An 18194-nucleotide genomic window follows, 5' to 3' on the forward strand; every position below is an offset into this window, starting at 1 on the left:
TATTCCCTTGTAAAATTTCGCTACACAGTAATCGGCATACCATAAGACACACTGTGCCTATTCCTGCACTGAAATCTCCATTTTCAGTTTCAGCGATTGCAACGCCTCCTATATTAACTCAGCTTGTACCTAAAACAAAAGAAAAAAATAATGAGTATGTTAAGTTTAAATTACAGTAATTATGTATGTAGCTGTAAAACTTCTTTTTAAAATATTTTTTGTAATGAGGGAAAGACTTTATGACCATCCTGTGTGTGTGTGTGTGTGGGTGTGTGTGTATAGGATAAAAGCAAGGAGGGCCAAAAGAGCTAAATAAAAATCAAAGAAGGAGAAAGGAAACACTCACCAGACAGTGGAAAAATTATAATTTTCGCAGTCTAAGAAGAAAGAAAGAAAGAAAGAGTGTAAGAAACAAGAATGAACCAGAAGTGTGTGTGTGTGTGTGTATATATATATATATATAAACATAGTATTTAAATACATTACATTATTAATTCATCTGGCCCATAACAAACCCAACAGCAAAAATGATATAAATTGTCTCTGAAATCTCCGTGCTCAATTTCCTCCAAACATTGTTTATGCATTTCAGACATAACTGTCTAGCAGCCACAGCCTGAAGTACTTAGTTGTTCTTACTTCTCTCTCAATTTACGATACATTACAGAAAACAATCAAATTGTGAGCGAAGCAAGAAAGAAAATTTTTAGATCCAAATTTTTGCAAACTGAAAACAATAAGGGTGCAAAAAATTTCATGGGGTGTCATGACATTCTCTTTTACAATTTTCTTCATTCAGATCGTTCGCCAAACTGTTAATAAAATTTGAAATCGAGGGGATAATTGCGCCTGTGCCCCCCTGCAGATGCTCTTGTCCCTATGGAAGAAATAATGCAAGAAAGATGCGCAAACTAATACCATCTTTAGTATCCTTTTGTCCTGCTTATCTAAGATTCTGCTAGTCTTGCTTTCTTTTACTTCAATGTGTGCCCCCTTTCCCCCCCACCCCTAGAATTGAATTCTGCCGATGGTTGGGCAGGGGGCAATGCCCCTCTGTGGTCGCACCACTACACCCCCTTCCCCGTAATTGCTTTGAACTTTCATCAGCTTGTAAATACCTAATGTCTTTAAGAGTATAATATCATTTAATAACTGTGATAAGATTCCTCTACACTAAATTTCTAGGTGATAGTATAATAATACACGTGCATGGACATCTGGAAAAGGGGGGGAGGGGGAGGATAACCAAACCTCTCCCTTAGAAAACGAATGTCAACCTAAGAGTATATATTTCACATGTATAATTTGATTTTAGTCAATAATTTACATTAATTATTACAATGGGGATGCAGGAATGCGATAATTTCAAATTCAAGTGGTGTTTTTTTGAAGGGGCAACACTATTATCGGGGTAATATGCCCTCTGAAAAAATACCTTGCTTGTCCCTCCATGGAAAAAATCTGCAGACATCCGTGATTAGGGGGCGCAATTGTCTACAGTATAGCTTCTAATAACCTTTTTTCTTAATCAACTCAGAAATGACCAAAATTACACTTACCATATTTTGCACTTGAGCCCTTAATAAATTACTGTTACTAATTATCAATAGTAGTAATTCATTATTATTATTTCGATCCTAGCACAATTTATCAGCATTTAGCATAATTTCACAGATTAAACAGCTTTTTCTTATTGGGAGGTTGGCAATGCAGGACAGGAGCCATCAGGCTTTTCTGTGTTCCCTCCAAGATCTTGGAAAGAACCCTGATTGTGTCGATGCATGTGAAAAACACACTGCTGGTGTTGCTGTTGTCGTGGAAAATTGCCCCCACAAAAGAATGGTAGGTGTGCAAGTGCACTTAATCTTTCCGCAGCTAGTACAACAAAATGTTGGAAATTGTTCCTGCATTTATTATGTTCCCACATTTTAAGTTGTTAGCCCAGGCCTCTAAAAAGTATAATCTAGACTAGATTTCAATGTAGTAAATCTAAACTGTCTGGTTGCACAATCGAGACCAGCCTAATTTGAAATTTGCTGTTATTCTAGATTGCACATAAGAAGAGAACATCTATTGGAAGATGCTTTTAACAAGATAATGGCTGCTTCAAAGAAAGATCTCCAAAAATCTAAGCTGTACATTACTTTTGATCGAGAAGAGGGCCTGGATTATGGTGGACCTTCACGAGAATTCTTCTTTTTACTTTCCCGTGAGCTTTTCAACCCATACTATGGACTTTTTGAATATTCGGCAAATGATACGTACACAGTTCAAGTTTCACCCATGTCTGCGTTTGTGGATAATCATCATGAATGGTAAGTGGTGTCACACTCAGATTATTGGTATTTTGAAAATACACTGGTGTACAAAATTAAGAGAATGAACACACATTTTCGAATTTCTCCAAAACTAATGGACAGACTGTAATGCAATTTGGTATGGATACACAGTAATATCCTACAACAATACACACCATATGACAGTGAACGTACCCACACATGATCGTGAGTAATGCCCATGAGAGCAGGAATGTCCAACATTGCTGTTACAAGATGGTGCCGAAAGTGAGGCTAGTAGGGGTATGGTCACTGTTAACAGACACACAGGTGGCACAGCGAGTCAGCATACTGTTCACGAGACTGGTGAGAAGTGCCTGTGGCAGCCACACTCACTCCTGCTTCAAAGCAGTTCAAAGCTCTAAAGGCCCTCCAAAATGCATCCATCCGCCAAATATCCTCACTTTCCAGAAAATCGCTGACCAGGAGAGCCCTATGTGGACGGGCATTGTCATCCATGAAAATGAACTGAGGGCCAACTGCTCTCCTGAAAAGTCATACATAGGGATCTAAGATCTCCTCTCGATACCTCTGCGCAGTCAGGGTGCCTCTGTCAAACACATGGAGTGTGTGTGGCCATCCAACATGATGCCAGCCCATACTGCACACCATACTGCACACCTCCGCCGCCATAGTGATCCCTTTACCTGATGTTGGTGGCATGGTATCAGGTCCCATGTTCTTTCCAGATAAAGGTTCATCGCGAATCAGTGTCGAGGCTGAATCGCGACTCGCCAGTGAAGAGGACATGAGTGAGCCCACTGAAGTTGGGTCCACGGCTGATGTTCTCTGTACCATGCCAGAGGAGCTCTCCTGTGGACAGGGGTGAGCGGGACACAGACTGTGGGTTGTCTGGCATAGAGCCCTTGCTCAAGGAGCCTTCAGTAACAGTAACCATGGAAACGGAGGTCCCAGTGGCAGCACAGAGCTCACGAGCGAGCTGTGTGGCTGATCCGCATTGGGATCATAGCCCTTTGGATGCCCTTGCCAAGCCTGTTGGGATATGGATCCGGTCTCTTGAAACTGTTCCACAAATTGCAGATGACACTAGGTGTTACATTGAACTCATGTGCAACCTGAACTTGAGATTGCCCTGCCTCTAATCACCTAACAATTCTCCATCTTTTGCCATCCTCTGAACGTCCAGGGCACTCATTCTACCGCACTGCTTCTCCACCGGTACCGAATTTCACCACTACCGCTCTGCTTCTTGCCGATGTGTACGAACAAAGTCCGAACGACGTATGTGCGAAATACCACCCAACCACTTGTTCCCCGTACTGCTGTAACAGCGCCACCCACGTCCGCATACGATGCCGTAGTCTACACCAGTGCTGGTGCGTATTTTGGTGACTCTCAGTCTTTCCAGTTTTGGGAGATATTCGCAAACCGGTGTTTATTCTCTTAATTTTGTACACCAGTGTATATTCAAACAGTTTTATCTATTTTACCGCTGGTAAATTTTTTTTCAAATTTTTAGAAATTGCCGGAAAATTTAAAGTTGTTGGACTCTGTTTTTTGTTTTACTTGTATGCCTGTATTGGTGTTTTATTGCTATTATCTATTAATATACACAATAAATAAGAATTTTGGATAATCATCAGGTCAAATTTTCAGAATACGCCACTGTCACACTCATTATCTGTCTACTCTCACTCTCTCTCTCTCTCACCCCTCTGAGAAACATGCACAATGTATTATAATGTATATGTGTGTATTTGATGGACAAATTTGTTGATTAATGACTTGTATTTGTCCTTTACATAAGCATAATTATTCCATATGGTTTTAAAGTTACATATATGCATACAAGCAGGCTAAAATCCAGAAATTATTTATAATGTGTTTACTTTATTTGCAAATTATTGTGTATGTACAATGTAAAAAATGTGTATTTATATGAAATGGAGTCACCAAAAATTTTCTTACTGTGTGAAGGCGATTTCTGATTTTTGGAAAAATTTCTAAAAAAATCGAATTTACATGTAGTGTGAAGCTGTAGATGCCAAATAATGTTAAGTGTACATCAACTTGATGCCAATAAATTATTTATTTTTGTCAGAAGAAATTGGCAGTATGTGGCTGTTGTTGAATATGTGAAATATTCGACATTGTTGTTTTATTTCACATTATTCTGTAATATTCTCATCATAATAGCAAAAAGGAATTGAGAGTTTTGAAAGGTAATGCAAAAGTGTTAATTTGAATATATTTAATAAAGTAAAGCATTATTTTGTTTTTAGGTTTAGGTTTAGTGGAAGAGTCTTAGGATTGGCATTAGTTCACCAGTACCTTCTTGATGCTTTCTTCACACGACCATTCTACAAAGCACTTTTAAGATTGTAAGTAGATATTTACACAATTTCTAAGATATATTACTTTTAAATTGAAACAGCATTAATTTTGAAAATATTGCACCATTTCAATCTTGAGGATGATCCATTTGTACTGTAGAGATATTGAAAATTGCCATATTAATGCTGACTACAAGAAGTTGTAATATGGGCAGCTTGGGAGTGAAACTTGATAAACTGCACTGCATTTCAAATTGTTAACATTAGATCCAGTGACTGCAGAGTCTCCTATTGACTCACAATAGTCAAAGAAGTTAATTCAGTACTTTGTGTAAACACATGCGAACATTGGGGTACCCTATACTCCAGAACAGTTCCATACTTTTTGTGGACTATCAATATTTATTCATGAACCAATCATGTAATAATTGAATTGGATTGAAAAACAGGGAAGTATTACTGTTGTCTTATTAAGATTGATGGTAATTTTATGGACTGGCTTAATTAATATAATTTCTGTATACTTACATCATAGCTGCTTGAGTGCAATTTACTGAGGCATGCCCAGAAAAAAAAAATGGGAGGGCTTTAGCAGTCACATAGCCCTATAATGATGATAATAATAAACTATTTGATAAAATCCCTAAGATTGAAACATGTTCCATGTCAGTTGAATGAAAAAATATATATTTCTCTTAGTAGCGTCCTGATCATAATACTGTTTCTCACCAATGCTGCAGCTCTACAATGCAATTTTTAAAGAAATTAGAGCAGCCGTTCTTTATGCAAGATCACAGCTGCAATGAGATTTGATCTGTTGACAAGGCCTTGGCCCTCAAATGGCTGTTGTCATGGAGTTTAGTTTAAGCTGTCATATGTTAATCCAAACATTTTTTCTGGTAGCATTAATTGCTATATATCTGAGCAAATTTATACTGAAACTTCAATTAACCCTTATCTACAATATTAAACACTTTGTTTATTTTCAGGCCTGTTTCATTAAGTGATCTAGAATCCCTAGATGGTGAATTTCACCAAAGCTTACTGTGGATTAAAGAAAATGATATCACAGATTTGTTGGATCTCACATTTGCTGTTACGGAGGAGGTTTTTGGCCAAGTAGTTGAAAGAGAATTAAAGCCTGGAGGTAGAAACGTTACAGTTACAGAGAAAAATAAAAAGGTATGTGCAGTTTATTTTTTTTATTATCACGCAACTTCAAATGAAATTTTGATATTTTCTTACAGGTAGGGAAGGTACTTCAAATAATGAAACCTAAAAAAAAATGTGTCAAAGATTTTCTATTTTGGTATTGTTTCAGTATATTCCAACTGTTCTTTGGTTCTAACTAAAAAAAAAAAAAACTTTAAAGTTTTTCTAGTTCAACAATTTTTTCACATGTTCTATTAATTTCAAATTGCAAGCAGTGTGCCCAAATCCTTGCATGAGAACCAGAAGAATGTAACTCCAGAAACGTGGTTTTTGCTTTTGTTTGACATCTTTCATCTGGAGAGCTTTAATTGGAGTCATTGACATATGACTAGCTAGGGACAATGATTTATGGTAAATAAAATTCATGAATTTCACATTTAAAAAGTTACAATTTCGGTATATAAAAGCAGTGAAAAAAGATCATTTCGTTGGAAAAGAAGTTAAGTAGTCTGCACCTACGTTTTATCAGTTAAAGTGTACACTTAACATAACCTCTGCATTGCATAGTTTTAAATTGTATCTCTGGTTGGTCATTATATTACCATAAACTGAAAAAGCATGCTCACAGTCAACATTACTAACAGGAAACCACAACACTTGCACAGCTAGTGACACAAAGCTTTTGTGATCTTCTTTAAGTGCTAGCAGCATATTAATTAAATTCAAAGATGCACCTGACTCTTTCACATCACTCTTTACCATATCCTGAAAAGCTTTGTACCCTCTCAAAAAATCTAATTTGTTTACCAGGTGTATAAGCTTAAATCTGCTGTTTGCTCATAGATGGCGTTAGTGAGCGTATGAAGCTACCATGGGAACGCCATACCTGGTGTTTGTATGAGTTGGACATCTGCCAACACGAATCAGTGCACATCGTCAGCACGTGCAGACAACAACAGACAGTGTTCCTGTGGTAAGCATGTCTAGTTTTGTGCCAGAAAAAGAGCATATGCGGGAAGCTCTGCTTTTCTGCTTCCATTTGAAGAAATCGGCTGCCGAATCGCATTGAATGCTTGTGGAGGCCTATGGTGACAGTGCTGTATCGGAAACAACGTGCAGGGATTGGTTTCGTCGGTTCAAAGACGGCAATTTTGACCTGAGCGACAAGAAGCGTGAAAATCGGCCCACGAAGGTTGAGGACCTTCAATTGCAGGCTCTTTTGGACGAGGACGATACCCCAAATGCAAAAGATGCTTGCCGAGCAATTGGGTGTTACTCAAGCAGCCATTTCCATGCGTCTACGTGCCATGGGAAAGGTTCAAAAGATCGGAAAATGGGTGCCGCATGAATTGACCGATCGGCAGCTGGAGAGGCGCCAAAACACATGCGAAATCTTGCTTGCCAAACAAAAAAGAAAGTCTTTCCTGCATCGGATTGTGACTGGCGATGAAAAGTGGATATATTTCGAGAATCCTAAACGCAAGAAATCGTGGGTTGATCCCGGCCAACCATCAACATCTTCCTCGAGACCAAATCGCTTCGGCTGGAAGACGATGCTGTGTGTTTGGTGGGATCAACAGGGATCGTCTACTTTGAGCTGTTGAAACCTGGTGAAACTGTCACTGCCCACCGCTACCACCAACAACTGATCAAATTGCACCGTGCTCTGTGTGACAAAAGGCCGGATTATCAACAAATACATGACATGCTGATTTTCCTCCACGACAACGCCCCATCGCACACGTCAAGACTGGTCCAAAACTACTTGGAGACACGCAACTGGGAGGTGCTACCCCATCCCGCCTATTCACCAGACCTGGCCCCTTCTGACTACCATCTGTTTTCGTCGATGGGCCACGCCCTCGCTGAGCAGCACTTCGATTCGTATGCAGACGTCCGAAAATGGCTTGATGAGTGGTTTGCCTCAAAAGAGAAGGACTTTTTTTGGCGTGGTATCCACAAATTGCCCGAGAGGTGGGCAAAATGTGTAGCTCGCGAGGGCTAGAACTTTGAATAAATTTCTTGTTGCTTTCTATGAACAAACCATGTGTTTTTCTGACTACAAAACAGCAGATTTAAGCTTATACACCTGGTATATGTTCCACACACCACCTGGCAACAGAGAAAGAAAGGATCAAAAGTCGCATGATGTAAACGCTTGAAAAACAATGTTTTGTCCCAATATGAGACATGTATAGTTTCCTCACTATTCATTTTTGCACCTCGAAAACTACGTCGGCACTCTTCCCGTACCACCTCGCAAAAAAATAATAATAATAAAAAAATGCATCGTCATCGAAAAACCCAAGAAAAGAAAAAAAAGATTTAAAGATTGAAAATTTACCTACCTTCAACATGTTCATGCAACCATTCCCGGAGTACAGGATTATCTAACTTTTCTAGTGGTATGTTCGCTGCCATGAAAGCTTTTGTGATTGATAGCACGATGTCCTTCTTATCCGATTTAGCTGCTTTTGATGGGCCTGGTATATCCACACATTCTGTCAGAGTTGCCTGCCTCTTGTTACCAATTTCGAGTGCTGAGGCTTTTTTCTCTTTGTGTGTATTGCTACTAGTGCAATGTTTTACGCATATATCTCGCAGTGACCAGTCAATTCGTTGGTTGCAGTATCGGCACATCAGAATTTTTTTAAACTTGTCTGAGACATAGAATCCTTCTTCCTCGAACTCTCGAGCACGTTCAAATACTGAAATAACTTTGGGCATTGTAATTTGCCAAAGAAACTATGAGCAAGCGTACAAGGAGCACTGACACGAAAAACCTTGAAACTCGTATTTTTTTGTGTCGCGTAATGGAGACACAGACTACACACGATCTTCTGTAGGCCTCTGATTGGAACTTTTTGGACCGCGAACTTTGGCTGAGAAAAAAATAGTTCTACTAAAACATTTGTGTTTTAGCTACAAAAACATAACATTAACAGCAGAAAACTAATTTCCGTATTTTCTACATGACAGCAACGTATTTACGCATTACAGTGGGGCAAGATAGCCTGAGTTGCAGGAATGAAGTAATGAACGAACGGAGAAGAAAGAGGCTAAATACTTATCACTGACACCGTTTGCCCTGTGCGGCTTTGCGCTTCTGATGATGTAAAACTACTTTACACAGTCATTGTCACCTGGAATGAAATGTTGAACTTTCACGAGCAAAATAACATTCCAATGTTTTATTATGAAAGAAGGTAAATTAACATGTTTTTTTTTGTTTTGACAACTGAATTTCGAAGTTATTTCGTGAACTTCGACACTTTGTTTCATTTCGCATTTTGATTTGTATTTTGCGGAACTTCATGAATAAATTGGAGCCGAAAATGTTCATAACTTACATCCACTTGACTTGAAACAAAATTATACACACTTTAAAATAATTTCGCGTTTAAAGCGTTCGTGAAATTTCAGTGTCCCTACATATGACTAATGGTAAAATGGAGCCGCATATCTCCAATTTATTGATTTTTTGTTTAGAGCCAGACATTTTCGTACAAATACATTATTTTCTCTCCCATAAATTTGAAAAATTGAAGTTATGTTCATCTGGTTCTCGTGTGATGAATTACTACGAAAATAAGGTAGAATAAAATTGAGCAACACAGTGCAAAAAGTAACGATGCATTCCTCAGTGTAGTAGTTATATTTGTTTGTAATGACATCTGCATATTACGTATTTTTACTTTTTAGTGAAATACTAGACACACGTGATAAAAACCAATAACTTTATGCACTTTTACTACCATTACTTTGACATTCATAAATTATTAATAGAGACCGGATTTTAAAGGGAAAAATTTTCCACTAGAAAGGACAAAAAAAGGGGAAAATTATTGCCAAAAAAGGTGGGAAAAAAGGACTATAGTTTTTTTTTTGCACTCCACTAAAAATACTATTAATTAATATGAATTTTATTTTTATGAAATTTAATGTTTGTCTTTTTATATATGAATGGTATATATTGCACTTTCATTTAGAATAGTATTTTTAGTGGAATGCAAAAATAAACTTTAGTCCTTTTTCATTTCTTTTTTTGAGGGTAAAGTACAGCAAATTTTGATGAAATCTTCCTTGCAACAGCTTATCACATTCCATAGCTTGCTGCCAGTTTTACCTGGTTTCGCCATTTCACTCAATAATGTCGTCACTGTCGCACAGTAAAGCTAAAACTATTCTAAAAAACTTCACAATAAAGGTCTAAATGTATCAGATAAGTACACTTTCAACCCAACAGGCATGCCGCTTACAATGGGTTTGTTACTGCATAAGCCCAGATCGCATTGTTTCAACAATCTCTGCAACATACTCCCAACACTTATGGAGGGAAAGTAAGGTAGAAGGTGCTTGTTCTTATTTCTAAACTGCACCAAATAGGCATTGTTGAATGTTTTGTTCGGGGAAAAACAGTCTTCCAAATTATTTGATATCTTGTCAATAAGGGTACCAAGGAAGATGTTTTTTAAAAGGAGGGAAAATATGAATGTAGGCTGAAAAGCTAGTTAATATAGTGACCAGAAAGGAAAATGTTTTTAAAAGGTTAAAAAAAGGGAATGTGGGCTGAAAAAGGGGAAAGGTAATATAAAACCATGTAATCTTGTTGGTGGAAGATAATTATCAACACTTGTTATTTATTCCATGATCCGTGTTGGAAAATAAAAAAAGGACTTCCCTTTTGAAATCCGGTCTCAGAAATTTAGTAAAAATGCATTGATATAAGCTGCATGGCATATTCAGAAAAAAAATAATAATGTATGGTCCTACATTTTTAGTCATATTTCAGTACTTAATATAACCAAAATATTACTAGCTCTGTGGCTGAGGACATTAAGTTGTAGACTTTCAATCTCTCCACCAAAGTTCCTAGGTTCAAGTCCTGGCCTGGACATGGATGTTCATTGCGAGTGCCCTTCATCAATTGCATTTCCTCATCACTCATCCTCATCTTCACAATTAGCCAAAAGTGGCAGAAAAGCTAAGTAAAATTATCAAATGATAAATGCAAATAATCAAAAGGTGCAAAGAATGGATAAATTCCAGTAAGCTGTTTTGTAACCTGGTTGTTCCTAACTTTCCAATACAATATCCTAATTATACCTAGGTATTCGTGCAGTATGATAATGAATAGAAAATAACAGAAGTATTATTTCTTCTTTAGGAGTACTTGGAGCGAGTTGTTAGATGGCGCTTAGAAAGGGGAGTAGCAGAGCAGACAGAATCGCTCGTTCGTGGCTTCTATGAAGTAGTGGATCCTCGACTGGTGTCAGTATTTGATGCAAGAGAGTTAGAATTAGTCATAGCAGGAACTGCAGAAATAGATCTCGCTGATTGGAGGAAAAATACAGAATACAGATCAGGTAAGAAATTCTATTTTGACGGCTAGACGTTGACAATGTAAACTTTCTGAATTATAATAGTATAAACAGTGCATTTCATATTAGTGTACTGTTTTTTTAAAAAGCAGTGCATTTTATTAATTGGTGGTTCTGCTATTTAAAAACAATTATTTTGCACCAAAGTTTTGCTTGTGTAATGATCAAATTGTATATTGTTGGAGTTTCAGTGGAATATATGTTAAATATTGTTAAAACATGTTAGAACTATCTTCATACTGCATTTCAAACAATATAAGTTGCCTTGCCTGTTGTATTTTAATCAATTGTTGTATGTACAGTAAATAAATATTTCATTCCTGCTCAATAAACTAATCAACATTGAATGCCATTTTACAATATCTGATCAAACTTGCAAGTCCTGATGTGCATAATAAGAAAGTTGTTCAGGCTTATATTTGCCCTAAAAAAGACTTTTCTGCGAAACATAAAATATTGCTTTATATGTGTGTGTTAATACTTGTATATCATGTCATGCTACATTCTTATAGTTCTGAGAAGTAGAAATTTATAAAGATACACTAATAAAGTTTATTTGTACCTTAAATGGCATTTACTTGTACATTGGTTAATACAATAGATGCTGAACTATGCTTCCTTTATGATGATAATCAGCAATGTCAATACAAGAGAGGAGAAAATTTGCTAGTAAGTGAACGTTAACCCTGAATATGAATTTTCCACATGTAATTTCAACAAATAGAAATAATACCGATCTTCCCCCACTACATACTCTCACTTCTTACTGGTTATGTTGCTGATTTTTAATCAGAAATATATTATAGCTCTGCTTTACATGAGTGTACATCTACCTTAACCCTTAACCACAGTCGTGAACATTTTGGGCACAGTCGTGCGGTCCACAGGACCTCTATGAAAAAAGGGAATATAAATATATCAAGACATGTTTTAAATGATGTGAATTTAATCATGTCTTATGCTTTGTTATTCGCTGAACACAATTACGTAGTTTTGAGAGCGAAACATTCATTTTTAACTTTTCAAAAATAGTATTTTGTTTATATTGTGAGTTTAAGGAAAACAAATTCACTAAGCCAAAATATATCTTAACTGAGTATTTACACACAGCTGATCAACGTGAAGTTAGTCGTTAGTTATTATTTAACATTCATTCTTCAAAACCACAGGTCCTTATATTCAGTATATACCACAAAAAAAAATTTGCCATTCTCTTGTCTATTGATCATAATAAATCGTCGGTGATTTTAACTCTCAAACACAGTCAAACACGGTCCGCGGGACCGCAGTATATAAATAGAACACCACAGAAGCAGAAAATGCAACACTTACCTTCACGCTTTCACAGCACACTGAAGTTGATGAAGGTACTGAAAGATAGGCAGCCTCAAGGTCAAAATTAATGGCTGGGTAACAAGCAAAAGGAACGCACCGGTCCGTGGGATGTCACAACTGTAGTTGAGGGGTAAGATTTAAAATGGGCTCCTGTGTTAGCATTCTTGCCATTAGTGGGAACAGTCTAGGTTCATTTCCTGGTGGAGTCCCCAGATTTTAGATTCTGACCCAGCATGGTGTGATGATATTTGGGAAGCTACTTGAGAAGGGGGAAGTAATAGGCTCTGATCTTGAAAACCAAGTCACTCAAGACTTTGCAAGTCTTGTTTGAGATTTAAGTATGGAAATTTTCACCCACCAAGACATACTGTACCATCAATTTGAGTTTCATTTTTCATAAAGAGCATCATCTTTGTTGCATTTCAGGTTACCACGACAACCATCCTGTAATTCAGTGGTTCTGGCAAGCTATTGAAAGATTTACAAATGAACAACGCCTTCGGCTTCTGCAATTTGTGACTGGCACTTCAAGCATTCCGTATGAAGGTTTTTCAGCATTGCGTGGTAGCACCGGACCAAGAAAGTTCTGCATCGAGAAGTGGGGGAAACCAAACAGCCTTCCCAGGTAGGTCTGCTGATGTTGTATTATGCCTTGTGGTGGAAAAAAAACATTTTGTTCGAGTTTTTTGGAGTTTGGTTTTTAAGTCCACTTTATGCACAGATAGGTTAATCGTAAGTGTTCCTACAGTTTACAATGGAATACGAACTAGGGATGGCCAAATCCAGATATCAGATAATTTTGTATCCAGATATTGGATATTCTGATATCCAGATACATGGATGGATTATTCAGATTTTGGATTATCTGGATATTCAGATTATCATATCCAGATATTCAAATTTTCTGGATATTCTGATTACCCAAAATATCCAGATATCTGAAATATCTGAATGTGTGCATTATCTGGACAGTTATATAGTTATTCTGTTTTATGCATATTCTTTTATTTGTCCACATGGATTCTCTGCATATTTTTAACCTTTTGGGACCCAAGTGCCTCGATCGAGATACCCAAGTGTAACCCTCACGGAACCAAGCGTCTCGATCGAGACGCTGTGTCAGGGTCGTAGTTTTTACGTTATAACTTTTCTACTTTTGGCTAGAATTTCGATTTTTTTTATATTGTTCCTAACACATGTATTTAACAGAAATGTTTCTTGCACCTTTTTTTTCTTCATGAAAATGGAGGTGAAAAGGCGGGAAAAGGGACTTCTCTTTTGAGTCTCTTTTCAAGGGAAAAGATAAATTTCAAACATTTCAACAATTTTCTAAAATAATTTTTGGGGGTTTTCTCCCTTCCCCCTCCATATATACGCCAAATTTGCATAAATTTTGCATTTTGTGCATTTTGACATTTTTTCGGGGGGGGGGGGGGGGGCGAAACCCCATTTTTTAAAAAAGTATTTTCAGGGGATTTCCCCCCTTTCCCCCTTCCATATATACGACTAATTTGCATAAATTTCATATAGTCTGAATCTCTGGTTCATTCTGCGTACAACGGTATATCACTCATCTCTCTAGGGCAATGAGTCTCCGATCTACACTCATTTAATTGAAACTCTGCATTTTGCTCAAAATCGGCTCGGTACCGAGAGGCTTACATGTGAAAATGGCCTTGGACACCAAAAGGTTAAATGTTTTCCTTTTTTTGCCTAAAACAGATCTCTGCATTACCAAGATCCGTGTAAATGCACAAAGCTTTCCTCCATAACAATAAAGAAGTAAATGAGATACCATTTAGAATATAACATTCTCAGTTTGATAAAACGCTACATATGCTGACCAAGGCAGTTTATATTTCAGTAAAAAAAGAAATCGCCCTTAACAAAGTCACTTTTCAACCTTCTACACTGAACGCAACTCCAACTGGCAGCTAGGAAACAGCGAATCAGCGATCAGTTGAATTTTCTTTGACTGAGATTGGGCATTTTCGAGTCGCAAGGTACCAAACGTTGTTCGCAGGATGAAACAAATGAGCATTGAGTACACCAAATGTTGCAAAACGTACTGTAAACCAAGAAAGAGTCTTTTCGGGCAACGGAATTGCCAGCACCAGAAATCAGCAGGGGTTAATGGTACAACTGCACACGCGGTCCTGAACGATGAAGTTCCCGGAAGGACCACCCACAGGTCGGAATGCAGGCGGACGCACAGTTATATAAAGACAACTGGCAGAAACAGAAGTACACTTGGCAATGTTGCTTCGGGAGAGCGATGTGATCCCTTCAGCTTTTACTGTGCAACTGAGTTTGTTGACACTCATTGGACCTCATGCCCCGAAAATGATTGGGGGAAAGAAAGTGCCAGAAATAGCCATCAAGGTCAACCACCAGTTGGAGTTGCTATCAGTATATCAAGGTCTTCCTCAGACTTGAAACTAAGCTAGGAAAAAAGCACTTGGAAGACAGAGGAAGTGTTAGCTTTTAAAATCGAGCATTTCAAAATAAGAATAAATAACTTATATCATTGTAGATGATATTATTTTGTAGTGTTATTACTTTTTTCCTAAATTAAAAGAATTTACAAGATATATTATCTTCTTTACAGAGCACACACCTGCTTCAATCGGCTTGACTTACCACCATATCCCACTCCAGAAATTCTGTATGAAAAATTACTGTTAGCTGTTGAAGAAACGAGCACGTTTGGGATAGAATGAAACCTGGATTATGTTCTAGAGATGCAGCAGATACACTTGGTGTTAATTAGCGCATTTTTACATAAGAAAATGCTCACACAATTTTATAGCTGTAGTCAGATAAGAAAGCAAGAAATTATCGCTGACATGTCTACCATCCCTTGCCATTTTTTTTTTATTTGTGCTTAATTTCTTCATCCTGCCTTGAAGAGTGTTGTGATAAATCAGTCATGGGTGCGAGTATGATGTCAAACAGGGCAAAAGCACATTTGAATGGGTGTGTGTGAACAAGAGAATTTGCATGTGTGTGTGCACATGTTGTTATATGGATGTACTCACGATATAAGAAGGTATATTTGAACCCTTGACTGTAAAGGGCTCTGAAAATTACATACCTGTACCAAAACATAAGTATATAATATTAGAAGCGCTAGTTGATAAAAACTGCAAATAGATTTTGGAGCAAGTGATTTGAAAGGTATTGAAATGAAATGTTACATGTGAAATTGCTTTGGTATAAAATATGGAGAATTGTGTTTTTCCACTTCTCGTCACCACAATATCTGTATGTATATGTTATGGTTGTGTGTCACAGTGTCGCGTTCCTTGTAAAGCCAAAATGAGTTTTCTATGTATTTAGATTAGTTGAAGGAGCAGATTATTTTGTTTTACATATGAATTTTTTTTCGAACAGTACTTCTTGTCATTCTTAAGCTGTGTTCTACTTGTAAGTAGCTCATGTATGAATTTTTTGACATACATTTGCAAAACTTAAATTAAAAAGAGTATGAAGATGTGCATAAAAAGTGTACACAATTGTGTTTTCTCCAATCTTTGTTTTTTTTATGTAAATGTTAGTTTTGTTTAATCACTAAGCTTATGTCGTCATTGTGCATATGCAAGCATTTTGGAAGAAGTTTTGAGAAATTGTATGGTACAGTAAAGGATATATATTGGAGTTGTTATTATACGTTGTTAATTACCAATAAGTAAAACTAGTCAAGAGTGAATATATTGCATATGAGTGGATGTTAGTGTTGCATAATGATATGCATATGTATGAATGCTCATGAAGTTGTGTGTGTGTGTGTGTGTGTGTATGAAACATGCTAAAAATGCCAGTTCATTCTTATTTATTATATTTTCTACTGTATGTGTGACAAAAATGTAGAAAGAATGCCATCAAAGATAGTTCAGTATTTTTTAAAAGTATGTGAAGATGTGTTTTACATCTCAAATTTGGATGTTTTCTGATTTTGTCTAAATATGTGGAAACAACTTTTATTTGAAGTTTTATGTTGTTTTTTTTAAAACATTCAACATGGATTAAAAAGATAATCTTATAGTTTCTTCTCTTTCAATTTGTTACATGGTTGTAACTCATGTCTTGCAAAATCCGTATTGTAAAGTCTGTCATTCATTTTTTGTGATACTGTGTATTGTTTCTTAAAGTGTACAGAATGTTTATGAAAACATGGTGCATTTTAAAAAATGGACAAAAAATGTTTTCATGGTTTGACAGTAAATTCTCGAATTTAATCAAAGGACCTAAAAAAATATTGTTCTACAAATATTTCAAATATGATAATTCTGTACTTTTTTTTTAGTTGTAAATTTGAAGTGGAGTTCACAAGTAGAGGACGAGTAAAATTTGAGTATGAAATTTGAGAAATGAAAAAATTTAGACCTAGTTATGATTTCTGCAATGACATTATTTCTTTAGATGGCATTAATACTGATTTCTTTTTAAGAAATTCATTGTATCTTTGCCATAGCAGACCTACTTCTGGAATACAAGACATATTACAGTACATTGTAGCAGCCATACCTACAATAATGTATTGAGGTTTCTCATTACACCTAAGATGAGAGAGATACAATTCAAACATTCATGAATTTTACACAACAAATTATCTTATGTTTTACTCAGCATTTATTTGGTTTCGATTGTACACCGAATTTCAGTTGCTCGTGACATTTTTAAAAACATGTTTGAATAGATGAAAAGATACAGCATTTTATATGTGAATGAAAAAGTTGACACATTTTCTAAGGAAATGTTCATGTTTATATTTCGAAACAAGATACGAGAAACATGTCCTGTACATTACAATCAACAATAGGTTTAAAATTCAAGTTATGGTTTTGAACATATGCACCTATATTTTTAATTGACTGACTATAGTTCACTCTAAAAAAACTTAGTTCATTTTTCCATGGAGTTTTTGTTCGCCATTGATTTCACCAAACTGCATGGTAAAATGAACCATAAGTTTGAGTGAACTACCTATCTCTGCATAACCACCAAACAGGTATCTTTAGGTACAATGGCGAACTATATTTTATTAAGTACTAAACTTATGCTACCTTCAGTTGCAGAAATTACTTGACACAAAACTGTCTTCTCAATGGATGCAAATGTGTGTCTCACAGCAGATATTCAAAATAGTGGCAACAGCTTTTACAAGTGATAAAATTAAACTAAATCGGAACAAGTGAAAGGTATACATTGCATTGTCAATACTAGTAAGAATCTTGTATTCCAGAAAGTATCATGCATACAGGTCATTTATTGCTTTTCCAAGTTTGCCTTATTTTAAGTTTTGAACCTTAAAGAAATAAATATTAGTGCAATAGGTTTGTGACAGGTACTTGATTGAGCTTGAGAAAGAACACATCTTGATCAGATCAGTGTAAAGTAAAAGAAAAGTGAAATACATTCTTTTGTAGCTTACCTGTTGTTTTATTGTGGTACTTAGCATGTACACATACCAAGTCTATTTCAAATAGAGTGGACTCTTTAATTTGAAATTGGATAATTTGAATTATTCAGTAATTCGAACAGAAGTTCATTCCCCTTGAAATTCCTATTGAAACCAATGCTAAAATTAATTTTCTTAAACATGTTTTCATTTACTGGTAGCTTAATTATTAGTGTGAAAGGTATTGTTTTTTGTTTGCACTACAAGACCACTGACAAAATACAGCAATTTTTAT

The 18194-nt window shown here is 36.4% G+C and overlaps 1 protein-coding gene across 3 annotated transcripts in view; it reads left to right on the forward strand.

Moving 5' to 3' along the window:
* Hecw (Hecw ubiquitin protein ligase) overlaps nt 1–17931 on the forward strand; it is a 313224-nt gene extending 295293 nt beyond the window's left edge. For all 3 annotated transcript variants that reach the window (XM_083120523.1, XM_083120524.1, XM_083120525.1), the window contains 6 exons: nt 2049–2315; nt 4580–4678; nt 5620–5812; nt 10950–11148; nt 12925–13123; nt 15107–17931. In XM_083120523.1, coding sequence (XP_082976649.1) covers nt 2049–2315; nt 4580–4678; nt 5620–5812; nt 10950–11148; nt 12925–13123; nt 15107–15218 — 1069 coding nt within the window. In that variant the 3' untranslated portion in view covers nt 15219–17931. The remainder of the gene's footprint in view (nt 1–2048; nt 2316–4579; nt 4679–5619; nt 5813–10949; nt 11149–12924; nt 13124–15106) is intronic.
* The last annotated feature ends 263 nt before the right edge of the window (nt 17932–18194 follow it).

This window comes from Lepisma saccharinum, chromosome 4 (assembly GCF_977018435.1).
Source record: "Lepisma saccharinum chromosome 4, izLepSacc3.1, whole genome shotgun sequence".
NCBI lineage: Eukaryota > Metazoa > Arthropoda > Insecta > Zygentoma > Lepismatidae > Lepisma > Lepisma saccharinum.